This window comes from Lytechinus variegatus, chromosome 4 (genome assembly GCF_018143015.1).
Source record: "Lytechinus variegatus isolate NC3 chromosome 4, Lvar_3.0, whole genome shotgun sequence".
Classification (NCBI taxonomy): Eukaryota; Metazoa; Echinodermata; class Echinoidea; order Temnopleuroida; family Toxopneustidae; genus Lytechinus; species Lytechinus variegatus.
In genome coordinates this window covers 31,270,476-31,289,152 of record NC_054743.1, presented here as the reverse complement: position 1 = coordinate 31,289,152, position 18,677 = coordinate 31,270,476, and the positions used below count along the sequence as shown (strand labels likewise).

At 37.7% G+C, this 18,677-nt stretch overlaps 1 protein-coding gene across 1 annotated transcript; it reads right to left on the bottom strand.

Moving 5' to 3' along the window:
• Positions 1 to 480: 480 nt before the first annotated feature.
• Positions 481 to 18,339, bottom strand: LOC121412943 (organic cation transporter protein-like). The gene is made up of 11 exons (XM_041605706.1): positions 18,181 to 18,339; positions 14,246 to 14,518; positions 12,221 to 12,351; positions 11,043 to 11,197; positions 7,831 to 7,999; positions 6,973 to 7,111; positions 6,147 to 6,238; positions 5,507 to 5,715; positions 4,324 to 4,432; positions 1,708 to 1,917; positions 481 to 725 (listed from the first exon to the last, which is right to left on the bottom strand). The coding sequence occupies exons 1-11, from the start codon at positions 18,337 to 18,339 to the stop codon at positions 635 to 637; spliced, it is 1,737 nt and encodes a 578-aa protein (XP_041461640.1). The 3' UTR covers positions 481 to 634.
• Positions 18,340 to 18,677: the final 338 nt, after the last annotated feature.

The window sequence follows — 18,677 nt, the reverse complement described above, 5'->3', positions numbered from 1 at the left end:
AGCTGTACTTGAGTTTAAATGAATAGCCAATCAACAATGGCGTTACGTTGCTAGGGGCGGAGCTTAGTATGAAGCGAAATTCGATGAAATCGAGCGTGCCAAGTATAAAAAAATTTCGAACTGACCGAAAAAAACACTCGCAGAAAAACTGTTTTTTTATCACTTTCCCGTCATCAAATTCACTCATTTTTTTCACACAGTAATTATGAAACATGGAAGAATCTAAAAATGAAAAAAAAAAAAATCTTCAAAATTTTGACTTTTTTATTAGTTTGTCGAATTTCTAGGAATTTTCATTTGCGACTTGTCTCTCATTTCGGTATGCCGAGTCACATATGTTGTGTGAAATGTATTTTCCCATCGCATTTGTTATACTCAGACGGAGACAATACACTATTATGCGATGTGAAAGATAATGGGAAAATCGAAAAATATGTGTAGAAATTACATAACAAATCGGCCATTTTGAATCATGTTTGCCGATTTGAGGACCCCCATACATAGAAAGTAAAGGCTTTTAAAGATTCCATAACTCTCTTATTTTATAACCGATAACCGAAAAATAACATGAGTAAGGGAGACCCGTACTTCATATAAATCGTACTTTTACCGAAATTAAACTTTCGAAAATTAATCAAATGGTTCTTTCTCTTTTCTCGGGCAGGGTGACTTGCACAGACGCCTCCTTAAATGTTACATCCATCTTCTCTTCTTCCACGCTTGTCCTGTTTTGTGAAAAAACACACAGTGTGAGCGAATCATGACAAAGGCAATAACTTATGAATGCAAGGTTGTAACTTATGATGCAATCGTACAAAACTTGAAAGAAGCAACATCAGCATCAACGGCAACAAAAATTAGCAATGGTAATAATGGTGACTCCAACAATGATGATGATAATAATAATAATAATGATAATAATGAATTAAAAAATGAATAAATGAATAAGTGTCTGGTACTGAAAAATCGTAAAATAGCCTGAAAAACTGACATACTAAATCCTTTGGTCATGCACTCATCGGAGTAAAATCGCATGACTAAAACGCTAGAGCAAAATAATATATTATAGAACGATATTTTAATTTGCTCTGGCGTTTTAAGCATTCATGCGATTTTACTCCGATGGGTGCATGTCGAAAAGCTTCAGTATGTCTGTTTTAAAGGTTTTCTTACGATAATGAAAATAAAATATTGATAATAAATAATAATAATATAGGGTATTTACATTGCACACATATCCACCTTGTTAGGTGCTCAAGGCGTTCCTATATTACCCGGCTAAGCTAGGCGTTCATAGCGCACACAGCTTCTTGAGGAATTACTTTCTACCGGTACCCATTTACCTCACCTGGGATGAGTGCAGCACATTGTGGATGAGTTTCTTGCTGAAGGAAATTATGCCATGGGTGGGATTCGAACCCACGACCCTCTATTTCAAAGTCCGGAGACTAATCCACTGCGCTACAACGCTCAACATTATTAATAACATAATTATCATCATAATCATTTAACTCGGTCTACTCCTATACTAATACCATGGACCTACCAGTAGGTCCATGCCAATACTACTACCATACCACCTATACTACATGTAAATAGTAAATAATGATAGTAATGATAATAATAGTAAGTTACATTTATCAAATTAATTATGATGAATGTAATGATAACAATAATTAACTTTTTGTCTAATAATCGTTCGCTTACATTCCGAAGTTCTCTCCTTCTTCCAGCGTGTCCGGTAGCTTCATCCCGCGTGTTTCAGGAAGGAGGAGAGTTGATAACCCTACGGCTACACCTGCTGCTCCGTAGATCACCATAGGAAGGGGATTCCAATACTTAGAGAGCGTGAGGATGAGCGGGGAGATGATACCAGCAATGCGGGAGAAGGTTGAAAACGCGCCCATCGCAGCACTCCTGAATTACAGTATTCGGATAGTGACAATAAACGTAAAGGCAAACGGAGGCGTTTACGCTACTAACATGACTAACGTGCATTTAAATCGGCTCATATTGGCCAATACTGCAATATAATGTTAATGATTCAAAACCATGTCATCTTTTCATCTTTACTTCGATAAAAAAAACGACTAAAATTCGAAAATAAGATTTCTTATATAATACGGCGGTTGGTTGAATGTCTTTTTTTTCTTTTAAATGAGGATTCTCGTATTTTTCAAAAATCCCTTTTTTATGACAAAATTCAAACAGATTTAAACAGATTTCTTAAAACATCGTTAATTGATAATGAGAAGCAGTGGCGTAACAACGGGGGGCATGGGGGGGGGCACGTGCCCCCCCCATCATCTGGCAAAAAAAACGGGGAAAAGGAGAAAAAGAGGGAGAAAGTGAAAGAAACATAATGGGAAGAAAGAAATTATTGTTAATTATGTTATATTATATTATAATTATGTTATGTTATATTACATAAAAATAAAATATATATATATAACTTTATGAACATAATTTGCTCAGGGCCTATGTCTTCATTGTTCCTGATACTCGCATTGTCTGTTTAACGAGATATATAATCCTGTTGTACTAAAACCTCCCGTTTTCAAGTCAATATACACCAAATATATCTCCTCGCACTTCGAATTATTATTGTTTTATGTAGTGACATATTTCAAGGTCTTAATATAAAACATATCCCGTCCGTGCTTACATTCGCATTAGTGGATTAGTGAGGTAATATGTCTGCTCTTCATGATTTCCTAAAATCAGTCCTTAAAATGTCAATTTTTTAAATCTGAATATCAAAGATTTCAGCTTGAGGTCGCATCATTTGGTTAGTGAATTCCTACAAACAAGCCTTAGAATGCACCTCTTCAGGTGTGAATTTCCAAATTTTTCAGCTCGCGCTCGCAATATTTGACTAGTGAGATGCGTATGATAATCATGAATACAATGACTACAAAAAGTATGTCTTTAGGTGTAATTCCAACAAAATCAGCATGCGCTTGGCACTCGCATTAGATAACTATGGTGAGATATGTGTACTCTTAATGGATTCTTTTAAATATAGTCCTTAAAATATCCATGTTTGGGGTCAATATATACAAAAATTTCAGCTCGCACTTCGCGCTCGCTTCATTTGGTTAATGAAATACGTAGGGTCGTCGTGAATTCCTACAAAAAAGCCTTAAAATGTCCCTCTTCAGGTCTGAATTTACTAAATTTTTAACTCGCGCTTCGCGCTCGCAATATTTTATTAGTGAGATGCGCATTTTAATCATGATTACAATGAAAATTGCTTTATGTGTTTGGATGCATATACTTCTAACAAAATCAGCAAGCGCTTGGCACTCGCATTAGAATACTATGGTGGGATATGTATACTCTTAATAGATTCCTAAAATATAGTCCTTAAAATGTCTGATTGGGGTCAATATATACAAAAATTTCAGCTCGCGCTTCGCGCTCGCATTGTTTGTTTAAAGAAACATGTACATATCATGATTACAAAAATTTGCTTATAATTTCCCTTTTTAGATCTGAATATAAACAAATTTCAGCTCGCGCTTCGCGCTCGCATTATGTGATCAGTGACATACATATCCGTTTAATGACACTGTCCTTAAAATATCTCTATTAGGTCAGCATAATTAGCAACTGAGCGCGCTTCGCGCGCTCACTTGGTGACTCAAAATTTTTGCTGGTGCCCCCCCCAATGCCATGACCCACGGTACGCCACTGATGAGAAGTTTCTTGTCAAAATAAAGTTTGAGTAGATTGTACGCTCTTTTTAAAGTTTACGCCTCGGAAAACAGCAATATGGCTGCATTATCACGATAATTGACTAATAAGTTTATGAATCGGGGTCAGTCCAACCACTGTCAACTACACGGCCAATGTAATTAAAATAAGCGCAAGATTCAAAAGCTTGAAAATAAAATGAACGGAATATGGTGGTCCGTAAAGCATCTTTTGAATTTAGGCCCGTTATCATCATCTATCCAGTTAGTATCTGTGCATATAATAGCAGCAAAGTTGTCAATGATGCTTATCACTTTCTGATATTGCTGTTCAGTTACACCAGTGTATTGTCTTGGAAATTGATTCTTCATTGATCCATGGCTATGAAAGAAAAGAAAACGATGTCCTTTGACAATTTGTTTAGCCCTATAAAGAGAACAGTGTTAACAATCCATGGCGTTTTCGTGTTTCGTGAAACTTTGCTTAATAACTTCAAAGGACATTAAAAATATCAAAGAGAAAGAAATAGGAATTAGATAGCAGGAGAGGGATTGAGAGAGGGAGAAAGACGAAAAGAGAGAAAGGGGAGGGAGAGAGAGGGAGAGGGGGGGGGGGGAGAGCTCGTACCTTATTGATGTCGGGTATAGTTCAACCGAATACAGATAGATGACTGCATATGCGGCAGATATTCCAAATTTGCCTACCATAGCAACAGCCGTCAGTGCTGTCCCAGGAGCTACACACATAATGGGCAAATTGAATTAGGTATGACATCTATCAATTCATTAAATTAATTGTTTGTTTTTATGCATACTGTGCATAAGCAAAATCGACATTGTCTTCAGCCTATTGCTTCAGTCACACCAACGAATTGATGTAACAGCTTTTGCTGATCTGGACTCCGTGACACAAAGATTAGCGATCGCGAACTGACCAATCAAAATCAGTATTACAAGGGCATTTGGCGCAAAATGCCGACCAGGAACCAATCAGAAGTGTTCTTACCTATTTCCTATTCGTTCATAATAAAGCTTTGTGCTACGGGGTCCTGGTGTCATTTCCACCAGTGTAACTGTGGCTTTGCTATCATCAACAGTATAAGTTCAGAACACGAAACAATAATAACACTTTCATTAAGGAGGCAACTGAGTAGCAACAGACATTTTGAGGTGATATGAGCTCAGTCATTAAGAGGATTGTCTTCATTTGGCGACCCGGTATCGAAACCGAATTTATGTTCGAATGTACGGTAGGCATAAATGTATTATTAATATTGTTACCTCTAACAAAGGCAGGTTGGCCTGTTAGATAGTCGTTATATATATATATATATACATGTAAATATATATATATATAACACTATCGGAAGAGTGACGTACAGTAAAATACGGTGACTGCAACCAAACCCATGAGGCCAGTCAACACCAACGTAGATGGAGCCAACCCTTATTATACATTGGCTTTTCATATACTGCGTACACTCTCAAAAGAAATCAGTCAAAATGACTAGTTAATCGAGTAAGCTGGGTGGAACTTTATTCTTGTCATATTTGACTATTTTCTAGTCGTATTTTACTAGAACATAGTTTTTTTTGTCTAGAATATCCGCCAGAAATGGGACAAGACACATCAGTTGCACCCAGCATACTAATGATCTAGTCAATGCGAATGTTCATCCTTAATCTGAAGTAATCAGAGTGTCATGATTGTTGTCAACAGTTTCGTTAGACGGTCGTTAGTGACGTGCCATTTTTAAAGAGAAAGTTTAAAAAGCAAAAAAAAAAACAACAACAACAAAACAGTGACTTACGGAAAATGGCGGTAGAGAGTAAGGATGCACCACTGAGGAGGAGGAGACCACAAAGACTCTTGGGTCTACCGATCAGCTCGATCAATACTGATGAAAAAAAATAGGCTGGTATCTCGACCGCTCCTGAGACAGCAAAGGCCAGGTAATCGTTGACACCAAGATTTGAAGTATTCAAAGACAGTCCATGATACACGACTGCGTTTACCATCCTGAAGCGAATGGCAGAAAAGGGTGACTTAATCAGAGATAATCATAATTTGAAAATCTTTATTAATTGTTTTGTAAATTTCTTAAACCGTAAGTAAATCTCAACAAATTTCGTTTGCTACATTGCGTGTTTATTGTGAAGCTTCCTCTCCGGAATACACTATCAATGGTTTTGGTAAATGTTAGTCAGAGAAACGAAAAAAGTTCTAACTCCCTATATTATATAAAGCCCTACCCAGTGTCCCTAACTCGGATATCGAATACTATGGAGAGATAATAAATCCCGCAGTTTTTCCTTTTTTTTGTTTTGTCGTGGAAAATGAAAATAGTAAGAACTTTCGAAATTTATTGATACGTTGATTAGCCGTATTTTAGTTACCGAATAACACTAAAGCAATGCAAACATAAATAAGTTGTGATGAAATATACCAACCAGGTAAATGTGAGATTAATAGTTCGCATTCGCATCTTGGGGGTTCGGAATAGGTCCAAGGCCGATGGCTGATGTCCCGGATCTTCGGATTTCTAGTTACAATTAAAAAAACCCCTTTTTAATGCCAAGATCAGTTTCCACGAAAGGACTGCCAACATGATTTTATTTACTTTTAATATTACCGTGTACAGTGATTAAACGTAAAGTAGCTTTATATCACATAGTGATCATGGTAATGGATATCATGTTTAACTCCAAACAAACATTTTAAGATAAAGAGGATAAACTAGGAAGAAGCTGTAAAAAGCCCCCCCCCAAAAAAAAGTTCCTTGCACCATGAACAGATGAAGACGCAATCTCTGCAGGTGGTTTGTAAATAAGATTATAGATTTCTTTACCGAAGGCTTGGTGTTTTAGACAATATCAAAGTCCGATAGGTAGTGGACGAATCGATCACCATCAATCTGAAACCACTGATGCCAGTCTTTAATATTTTGCACAAACTAACCTGTAATTATTGTCTCATTAAATGATGGTTCGATCCTCGATAAAAGCCTTTACCTGTCCTTGAGTAAAGACTTTCGCATGGTTATAGTTCTCAAGGTAAAATGCTACGACTAGTGTATGTTTAATCTTATTAATGCCGTTATTCTTCTTTTTATTATCCTTTTCCTCCTAATTGTTCTTCCTCTTCTTGTTGCTGTTGTTATTATTATTACCATTAATATTATCATTAACATCATAAGAATACCAAGCATCATTATCGTTGTAATTTCGTGATGGTTTCTTATATCACGATTCTGATTATAAATACGGTTTCTCTTACCATTCCATCTTTGATTTGATCAGTAAAGAGTGGTTCAGGAAGTGTCTTCTTGTTAGATTTAGCCAAGACCTTGAGTGTCTTTTCTGCTTGGTCATATCTTCCGTTCGATATCTGCCACCTCACCGACTCGGGTAAAAATCTAAATCAAACGAGAAAGAATGGCAATTCAGAGAGGTGGATCACTTTATTGGTATTAATTTTCCTTGGAGATAGAGCGTTATATAAAGATATTTCGAAAGGTGTTTAACATTGTTTGTATTATTCAGTTTTTCCAGGATAATGAAAGCTCTCATTCTGTAAACAATTTACTCAAACCTGAGGTTGTTACTTGTTAAAGAGAAACTTGATAGAGTTCATATTAGAAAGCGAACAGTTTCTTCTAACAAGAATCTAGCCCCTTAAAACAAATGCAATCAATTTTTGACAGGAATCTTCTACTATTTTGAGGTAAATATCAATGATTGCTCCTCCGAAAAGTAAGGACTATGCCTTAGTTAAATGTGCTGTCATTGTGAAAAAAATATGATTTTTAACATATTAGCTTACAAAAAAATCAGAAGTCTTTTATTTTAGAGCGTAATGGCAAATTGTAAGATGTATCATAATGATTGCATAATGCCTGGTTAAAAATGAAAGATGAAAAGTCACCATTCCACGACGCAGCGGAAGGGGGTGGGGGGGGGGGCATTTAAGAGTTACGCTGTTGTTATAGCGGTGAGACTTTCGTTTCGATTCACTATCAACACCAAAAAATATTTCGGATGCTCCAAAAGCCCATCTTTACATTCCTACTACTTCGTGATGATCATCCTCTCCATACTTGTATATATACATAAAAAGATTCTGTGCACTTCTTACATCATTATTGCCATGAGGAAAAGGGTAGGAGCGGTGGCGACCATCTCAAGGGTCCTCCAGTGGCGTAAAAAATAGGCAACCAGTGCAAGTGAGACATACCCGGTAGCAAAAGGGACAGCAAAGAGTATCCCGGTGATGTTACGTCTAGACGTACCTGCAAATTCATTTGCTGTCATTGGAATGAGAGAGTTATGAACCAAATAGACGGTTAGAACACGGAGCTATTAATTAATAGCTCCATGGGTAGAAGATGAGAGTATGTTATATAGGAAGCATGGAATTATAATTCTGTAAGAAATAATCCTCCTAATTTAGGGGTAGAATAAGCCAGTTCACGGTTACCTCATGATCAACTATTCTCAAATGACCTTTGTAATTTTTCATTAGGATAAGCACTATCATTTTCAAATGTAGATGTTGCGTAAGCTTTACCAGTAGAGTATTCAAATTCTAAGAACAAAAGGCATTGTATAGACCAGGTGACTAGAATAGTATTGCGGACAAAAGTAGGATGCTAAACGATTATTGTGGAAGTATTACGTATGCATAGAGAATGCAATGCGCACGTGGTGCGGAAACAACGGTCACATTGCGAATGTGATACATTTGAATCGAGACCATATAAAAGAAGAACACTCCACTCTTCAGCGTTATTATCTTTATCAACATTGTAGAAAGTAGCAACATGTCAACAAGAGCCAAATCAATAGGAAAGAAGAAACAAAAGACAAGCAAAGTTGGAGAGAGGGCTCCGTCACCAGTACCACCTCCTCCACAATCCCCAAGGTCACCGAGTCCACCTCCAGAAGACCTCCCTGGCGCCGATAAGGTCCCTGGTGTAAGTCAGCCTAGAGATGACAAAGCTGAAAAGAAGAAAGAGAAGAGGCCACGAAAGAGCTTCACCCTCAAACCCCACCAAGAAGATAATGCCTTCGAATGGTTAGCAGAAAATGAGCTTTTGACGAGAAGGGGAAGTAGGATGTTTAAAGACACAAACAGAAAGAAAGCTTTGTGGGAAGAAAAAGCCACTGAGCTTGAGATCTCTTGCCATCTCTTGAAGCTGTGTTTGGTGCTTAAACCTCCACTGTGTCAACAAGGTTTTGGCCCCTTCGCCATTTTCCAGGAACCATTTGTCCATTCTCCAGCTGCCGGTCCACAAGCCTGTTCTGTAGGACTGGGTAGCGGGTGCGCAATTCGGTAGTGGAGCAGTATCAGCCCGACTGTGTCGGCATGGTGCTGCATGGTGGTGAGGACTTGGAATCTATTCGCCATGATACCAAATGTGTTCTCGACGACTCTCCTGGCCCTCGACAGCCTGTAGTTATAGATACGCTCTTCCCTGGTCAGGGCCTTTGCACTGTATGGCTTCATTAGGTATGTTCTCAGAGAGAAAGCTTCGTCGCCCACAATGAAGTATGGAACATCTTGGGTGTCATTGAGTAAGGGATTTGGATTTGGCCAACCCATAATGTCGCCGTTCTCGAGACCTTGCTTTAGCTCACTTTGGTTGTATATTTGAGCATCTGATGCGGAACCGTTTCCTGATACGTCAGCCCAAAGAACCTTGTAGTCAGAACTGACCAGGTGACTAAAATGATACTGAAAAAGCCCTTGTAGTTGTAATATTCCGAGCCTGAGTTTGGGGGAGCTTTGCATGCCACATGCTTGCCATCAATCGCACCGATTGTGTGAGGAAAGTTCCACCTCTGCAACCAGTCATTGGCAATTTCACGCCATTCTTCATCGTTGGTAGGGCAAGTCATCTGTTCATCAAGGTACTCTTCTGATATGGCTGTACATACTTCTCTGACAACTTTGCTGATTGTGTTGTGAGGGACCCTCCAACCGTACTGCATGTCCCTGTATTTTGAACCAGAGGCAAGATGGCGTAGGGTTATGGCCACTTTGAGTCCAGGCTCTAAGTTCGCTCTGAAGTTGGTCTGTGTCTTGAGCAGTCGAGGAGTGAGCCGGTTCACCAGTTCGTCAAACATGTATGGGGGCATTCTCATAAAGTTCTGGAAGGCACGTGGATCTTTGTTTCGCAGCTCCACCATCAATCTATCGTACATGCCCAGATCTAGTCTTCTGCCAATCCAAGGTCTCACCCAGACAGCTCTTTGATTTCTCCTTCGCTTTCTTTTCCGTATTTGGATAAAACGTTGAACTTGGAAGAGAAGATTGTTATGTTGTTGGATGGCTGCAACTATCAAATGTCCGTGATGATCCTATATTCTATATTCTACACAACTGTTCTTAAAATGACGGTCAAATTTCATTTTCTGTTACATTTATATAGTAATCTGGGTTTACGATGAATGTTTGCTGTATACTCGCAAATTGTTCGCGAAACAGTCGTAATACAAACGCACTATTCGTGACCAGTCTGTAAGCATTCTTTATTAATTATTATAGCTTGGTGTAAAGTCGTATTAGGCACGCTATGCATTCGTTTCGCATTCTATCCCAGTCCGCTACTTATCCGCAATCCCATGTCCGTTGCGGATATCACAGGATAACTGCGAAATTTCAGCGCATACATTGAGTATGCATTGCGTATGCATTGCGCATATAAACCGGATGATTTCCGCTCCCAGGAGTTTTGGGCAGCCCAAAACTCCTGGGAACGGAAAAATGTGCCGAAGCGGATGATTACGGACATGTGCGGAAAATAACCGTCTTAAAACAGCATACTTTACGAATATTGCGGATGTTTAGCGTCTGTAATCAAATTTTATCCGCAATTTATGCGCAATCCATCCTAAATGTCACTGGGACCGGGCCTTTAGGGGCAGCGGAAAGGGGTAGGGGGCTGAGGTGGTTAAACTTTTAGGTTGACGTGGGGGGAAATGTAAAAGTACCATGTTATCGTGATCTCTTGAATAGCCAGTCCACCTACTTTCTGCTCAGCTTCCCTCTCCCAAAACCGTTCTGCAACCCCGTATGTGGTGCCGATTGATGACATCCAATGCTGTGAGTGGAATTTATCTCCGACAGATAACGGTAAATGGGCCTATCTTATTTTATGGTCGTGGCTAACAGAGAAAACTGGAATACTTCCCAGAGACTGCAGGATGTGCACTCATTGTGTGCTGGAATAACTGATTGAATCCGATGACCGGGGTAATAATATATCTGTACAGCGCTTAGACACGCTGTTCCGATATATTAAGCGCTATATATATGGACGAATTGTAAAAAAACGGATGCCTTACCTAAGACGAATGCAATGATATATATTGGGATTGCTACGCATCCTTGGATGAATCGAATGGTAGAAAACACCCACCATGACGGAGAGAAAGCAAGGGCAAACCCGGTGATGAGCCGTATTATCAAACAGATCATCAAAGACCACCATCGTCCAATTCTAGAATTTGAGGTAAATAAACAAATGAACAGCTCACTTGTAAAAGGGTTAGGTCCACTTTACATCAAATTTGATTTATTTTTTTCAATGCAAAGATTAGCTCTATAAGATGATACCAAAGAAAAGTTGAAATGTCCATTAAAAGTGAACTAAAATGACAATTTTTTTTAATATATAGAAAAACATTTAAGACAGGTAGATTCTTATATACCCAATTTTATGTTTACATGATAAGGTAGTACGTGACAATTTAGTTTCTCATAAGAATATTGCAATAAGTGAGAATAAAAAACATGGTTTTTCTCACAATGGTACAAAGTGGACCTTAACCCCTTTTGCAACCAAGCCCTTCAAATATGAAAGGTTGATTTTAAGGGATTTGGTGGATCCCATCATATTCCAATGTATTTTGAATCTACTATAAAACACCACAATTTACACCAGTTGTTAGAGCATGCTAAAATCGTGTTTAATGCGTTTGCAGTCGCAAATTTTTGTGATCTTCGCCATGCTGTAAATTTCTTCCCTTCACAGTTTTCAGCTGAGCCCTACATGTAATTGTAAAGAAATACTAATCATACCACAGCCATTGGAAGAAAATGTTGAAATCTGAAAGCCGGTGAGCCGCCAAAAGAACTAAGTTTTTAAAAGAACAGGGGTTCTCAAACTAGTTTTGTCACGACCTGGGGAGCGTTTCATGAAAAGACTTGTCGGACGTTTTATCGACATGTCCTGTTTTATCCGACAGTTACTATAGTAACAATGCTTCTCAACCAGTCAGAATCCAGGAAAGTTGTCAGATCTGACAACTTGTCGGAGGAAAATATTGATGAAACACCCCCAGGTCCTTTTTTCTATTCTTCTTCCTCCTTTCTTCCCCCTTTTCCTCCCTCTTTTTCCTCACTATTTGGAAAATCATGGGGGGGGGGGAGTAGAGATCAGGGTGCAGTCGCTCCTATCCCAATGCGACGAAGAAAAAAAATCCTCTTTGGCAAGTATTAATACAACGGAAAAGATACCCACACATCAGCAAGTGAGCCAAACACGAGTGATCCAAGCAGATATCCTCCAAAATAAAGTGACTGGGATACCTGAGTAAGATCTTCTTTGCCGCACACCAGGTCAAACTGCAGAGGTATCAATAAATTGTAGGTCTATTGTTAATGTTTCATCTAAGCGTGACGAAACGTCAAAGATTTTATTGCAACCTGTTCTAATTGTAATCAAATCACGGTTATATTGGTATAATTTTGATAAGAATTTACCTAGGTTCGAAATGATATTAGAGATACATTAATATTATTTGGATAAGAACTATATGTATATGGTTTCCTTAAAAATGGATAATGACTTTTACTTCAATCATTAATTTTTTTGGGGGAAATCATGTTTTTTCTATCTTCTTTGATTTCATTAGTTTTATATTCTTAATATTAACGAATTAGCATTTTCATTTGTAAAATTGTTTTGCTTAATGATGTTTTATATGATTACTTTAATCTTAAATCAATATTCCTGTTGCTTATTCTGAAATCTACACATAACAAACATCGGTCTGAACTCCTTTTTATTTCGGGGGGGGGGGGGGGAGGTATCCTATAGAATTTAAACTTTAGTCATATTTTGGTGACACATCATTAGAACCTCTTTTCAAAATGTGTAATATCTTCACATAAACATGAACAAATCCCGATCGTGCCGTTTGAACAGAAAGCAAAGCTAGTGTTTCGTGGAAAAACGTAATATATCAGTGTCCCTCGAATTATTATCTCTCATTTGAATGATTTCAGGGATTAACTGGATAACTGGATCCGTATTGATGTTGATGAAATTGCAGGATACAGGATTTTAATGCTTGCCTAATCATGCTGTTTTAACACGAAGTAAATGCCATGTTACTAGGAAACAGTTAACAGAACATTACCCCCAAGTCATTACCTCTGTTTGAATTGATTTTAGAGATTAAATACAAAATAATCGGATTAAATTCATTATCATCTGATAATGAAGTATTGGTAAAATTTGCAGGATGCGGCAGGTGAACTCCCCCTTTATAGACCATTGAATTATAATGTTATAGTAGCCATCATCATAAAATTTATAAGGCACTTCATATACTGAGTTACTTTTAAGATCAATATCTCCTAAAGATATATACTGCCTCAATAAACCCGCCAAATGAATACCAAATTGGTTATGAAGATTCCATGACACCATAAATATACTGTGGCTATCACAGCGAACGGTTCAAAGAGTTAACGAGTCAATACGTTACTTTATATCCCTATTGTTGAATGAAGAATTTTATGAATTCTCCGTCCAATGGTAAGTTATAATAATGATAATAGATCTGATAACATGGATAAAACTCTCTCGTTCAAGAGCAATTCAGAAATTAAGTTTATGGCTATCGTATGAGTTTTTCGAAGATTACAGCAAGTGTCTAATATTTGTTTACAACAACGTGAACACCATTAACATGGACAATACTATATACAGAAGGGAAGTTAATGATAATTATAAAAACATATCTTCGTCATCATTAGACAGAATGTCCTCACAAATCTTGAATGTGTTTAACATGTATAAGCAGATTGAAATAATTGGGATGAATGGAGAGAGATAGAAAAAAAAGAAAGAGACAATTATCGATAGCCAATTTATTGAAAGAAAAAATAATGCCGATAACAATGCGAGCGCTTTGAAATGGGTAATATATTCTACATGTTTTTAATAATACATTGGTCGTTTTTAACTTTCGTCAATGGCGGTCAAAAACGACCCCCCCTGTGGAAAATCTATAGGTACGCTACTGGTTACAAGCATTGTTGATACCAGCGGACATGGCGTATGGAAGTCTTTCAAATAAAAGGAGGTAAAGTGTCGGAGCAGACACACATGTTTTTCGTTTTATGTGATAAAAGAATAATGCCAATAAAAACACGAGCACGTATACTTTATTCAAATTTATCCAAACACTCACATCCTCACCCTCATATCCCAACATGATAAGATAATGATTTTTGAATACGTAAGAACTCAACTCACGTCTGTAACAATAGAAGATGTGTATTGGCTTGTATCATACGACCATCCCTGATCACATGGGATAATCTGCGGTGGCGATTCGCTGCTGTAATTGGACGGATCCATCCCAGGCCAGAATCCCACTCCTGACACATTATATTTCTCACACTGTGCGTAGACCAGCTCTCCATCTGATGTGTAGTTAAATGGGATGCTGGCATTCTTCTTGGCAATCTGGCATTCTTCTACGGACAAACCTGAGCCCTCACAAACTGTTGAAGACCAATCGTCTGTCTGTCGAATATGAATGTTAAAAAGAAATTAGGAGATGGAGAGGGAAGCAAGGATAAGTCTGAAGTTTTATGGAAAAATTGATTCTGCTAAACAAACTATTCGATGCACACAAAAGAGTAGAATAGGACCAGAACGACTACTGATTTATACACACACACACACACACACACACATTCATGTATTAAATACATATACTGTATATATAACAAAATGCAAGGTAAATAAAACAACAGTAAATTGTTTTTTTTATCAAATTTTCATCAGGAAATGATGAATTTATCAAGTCAACAAGAATCTGCTGTGTTCTACATGCTTCCTAAAATACACAAGATGGTGAATCCTGGGCGTCCGATTGTGTACGATAAACTATCCCACCGAGCTCATCAGTGAATATCTAGACAGCATCTTCTATTGTAAAGGGTCTTCCGACGTACGTACGAGACTCATCCGAGATGAGCCGGGTTCCTGAGACAATCACTCTCCCAAAACATGAAGAGTAGTGTTTTTTTTTCTTTAGATGTCCATTCTCTCTCCACCATCATCCCTGGATGGCCTCACCGCTATTTGTTTCTTTCTACGGAGTCATCTATCGGCTAACAGACGCAGTGTGTGGAGGAAAACAAATTCTCGAAGGTCCAGCATCTGGACTACTAACAGACCTGACGAGGACACTATAGTGCGCTTGACTGACCTCGTTCTCACACGTTCAGCATTCAGCTTCAATGGTATACTACAAACAGAAGGGCGTGAAGATGGGTACTGAGATGGGACCTTCTTATATTAGCCTGTTCATGGGATACACCGAAAGCAGGTTTTTGTCACGAACTACTGTTCCAAGTGCAAGGCGATTTACATCGGAGAGACGAAGAGGAGGCTTGCCGACAGAGTGACGGAACATCTTCGCTCCATCAGGATAAGCCCTTGTCTGCCGCTTTGTTGGAAATGCTCGTGTTTCATTTATCCGTCCATGCAATAGGTATAAATCAAACATGTTTTCATACAACTTTTTTTTTATCGATGATGCGTCAATCATACTTTATGTACGACGTCTCGTATGAAAGATGAAATAATGAATATTAAAGTTATTAACTGTGTTTTCCGAATACACAGCAGTACAATCCAGAAAACTCACTAAAATTTGTAATTTAATCGTGCAAATTGACATTTGCTGGCACCACTTTCCATTGTTCTAACTCAGTCATGCATGTATTATGACCGTTGAGATGGGCTTTAAATGAAAGAAGAAAAGCACATCTTTCCGTTTATACACATTTTACGAAGCAAATGTGTGATCATGATAGCAAAGAATTACAATGAATTTCGGGGACGCACTATACAGTGCGTATAAAAAAACGGGACAGATTTGAAAAGTCTATAAATCTAGTTTCAAATTATTATGTCTATATTTTGCCGTTAATATGTGCTCTAAGGTCTTGACTTTCAAATGCTATATAAAAAAAATTAGTTTCGTTCATGCTTGAGCGAACACGGGACGTTTTTGTTGGGGGTTCAAAAAGAGGCTTGCGCCAGAATTGCAGAATATGAGTAATATGATGTTCGGACTTCTTGCTAATTAGCAGACTTCCTCTTAACCTTTTCATTATCTTTGCCATAATTTTCAAATCATGCGGTCAAAATTCATTTTCAGATCTATTTATTTGCTTGAATTATTCTGTTATTTCTTTTTAATATGCTCTCTGTTAGCTTTGAATATTCCTTCTTCAAGCTAAAATTATTTTTTATCAACCGAATTATGGGAGAGCATGGATTTTTTTTCAAATCCTTTCATTATGTGCTACAAAGGTTATGGTGCCTTTTGAACAAAGCCACACAGATGGGCGGGTGCTCGGGTTGCCCCCCCTCAATTAAAAACATCATGACCAAGAAAAAAGTGGACAGGAAATAAGGAAAGATAGAAAGTAAAATATGATATTAGTTTCTGAATATTATGTCAAAATCTATCACAAAATTTGATATTGTAATTAAAAAAAGTGGGAATATTTGCGTGCTCACTTCGCTCGCTCACAACTTTTTAATACATTTTACCCGATCTGCCATATCTAGCTCCCTCAAAATTGACTCAATACACCATTGTCATTGAAAACATGAATCCCTTCCTGCGTTTCCTGTCAAGCAATTAAACTTGGTCAAGGAATTAATGACCCCTTGAAAAATAGATTCATGTCTTTTAAAGGTACATAACATTATTTGTTTCACATAATAAAACGATTTGAATAATCACAAGTTTTCCCAATTAATAATTCAAATCTTCTTGCTTCGGTTGACAAAAACAAAATCTTCTTTTCTCAGTTACTTATGAAGGAAAATTAAAAGGTAAGAGAAGTTTAAATGAAAAAACAAAATAATTCAATTAAATAAATAACTTTGTAAATGAAATTTGACAGCATAATTCGAAAATTGTGGCACAGATAATGAAAAGGTCAAGAGGAAGTCTCCTGATTAGCAAGAAGTCTGATCATTGTATTACACACATTCTGCAATTCTGGCGCAAGCCTCTTCTTGAACCCCCAACAAAAACGTCCAGTGCTCGCTCAAGCATGAATAAAATTTATTTTTTTGAATTGCATTTCAAATATAAGACCCTAGAGCATCTATTAACACCAAAATATAGACATCATTATTTGAAACGAACATTTTATAGACTTTTAAAATCTGTCCCGTTTTTTTTTGATACGCACCGTATATATATTTATATATATATATATATATATATATATATATAATGTGTAGAGCTTAATATGTATGTATAACAGCATTTGGCAACTCTTTTTTATTTAAATATTGTAAAGAAATGGATGAAGAGAACGGGAGGCGTAGCCTAAAATCAAGGTTCCCCAGAGCTATCTACTCTTTGGAAAAGTTGGTGGTGCCGAAAAAATGTCTCTGCCGGGAATCGAACCCGGCCCCCAGCTTTGAACGCCGGTGCCTTAACCACTAGACCACAGAGACGGGTTAGTGGCTAGGGTGAGCCCGATCCGATTGACCGTCAGATAGACAGATTTTCGACACTATACCAATTACATTGTCCTTTTCGCACCGGCGTTCAAAGCTGGGGGCCCGGGTTCGATTCCCGGACATTTTTTCTGCATCACCAATTTTTCTAAAGGGTAGATAGCTCTGGGGAACCTTGATTTAAGCTACGCCTACCATTGTTCTCTTCATCCATTTCTTTACAAAATATATATATATATATATGTGTGTGAGTGTGTGTGTGTGTGTGGGTATGTGTGTGGTGTGTGTGTGTATGTATGAACAAACTAATCGATGAAAAATCGAAGAGCCAACAAACTTTAAATCTAATTTTCAATAACGAAATTAGTTTAAAAAAAAAAACTTATAAAGTTGAAAAAAATCTATACTTTTTAACATTGCACAAGAAGTTCACAGATGCCTCCATCTGGCACATTGAGGACAAATAGGATATTTGGTTTAAATCTTTCTGGATGTGTTCCGTAGAATCAAAGCACAAATTGATAAGGAATCATTTGGAAATTCCTCTGAATACCAAATGCTTGAAATCCTTCGAGATTCAAGTCGATAGTTGTATCTTCTTCTCGAAGGAGAAGAAGAAGAAGAAAAACCCTTTCGTAAATTTAGCTTGGGACATTTCAGTTTTATTCCTATAGATCCCAAAGACTTACCTCGCACCAGTGATCAACGGTTGCTGCCAGGAAGACAGGTATCATCGACACATAGGACGAGAAGAAGACTATGGAACAAGTGATGGCAAACACCCTCCTCTGGTAAGGACCAAACTCACCAAGATCCTTGAGAAGATCATCAAGTTTAAATATACCCATGATAGCTGAATTAAGAACTGTAGGTGAAGCTCAAGGAAGACACTCGACTGCACCCGTCAACAATTCATTTATGATATCACCCCCTCAATGATAATGATGACAGTTCACAGATTTCTCGAGAGTGAGCCATAAACAAACTAATGACGGGGGTGGTTCAAATTTAAGAAGGAAACTATAAAGCAGCCGTTGATCGCTTTAAGTGTTAAGTCGATATCCACCCTTCCTCCTTATATTACCTTTAGGTATATCAGGGATATGTCTCATGAAGCGTCTTGTCAGAGATTTTCACCGAATGTTTGTTCTTAGCCCATCAAATACAAGGGATTCAGTAGCTCGTT

Bases quoted from the DNA above. Each gene is read 5' to 3' on its own strand.
- LOC121412943 (XM_041605706.1), bottom strand. From the start codon at position 18,339: ATGGGTATATTTAAACTTGATGATCTTCTCAAGGATCTTGGTGAGTTT. The intron at 6,239-6,972 runs GTAAGAGAAACC...AATTGTAACTAG, and splicing joins ATCAAATCAAAGATGGAATG to AAATCCGAAGATCCGGGACA. The intron at 1,918-4,323 runs GTACGAGCTCTC...ACTGTAATTCAG, and splicing joins CTATACCCGACATCAATAAG to GAGTGCTGCGATGGGCGCGT.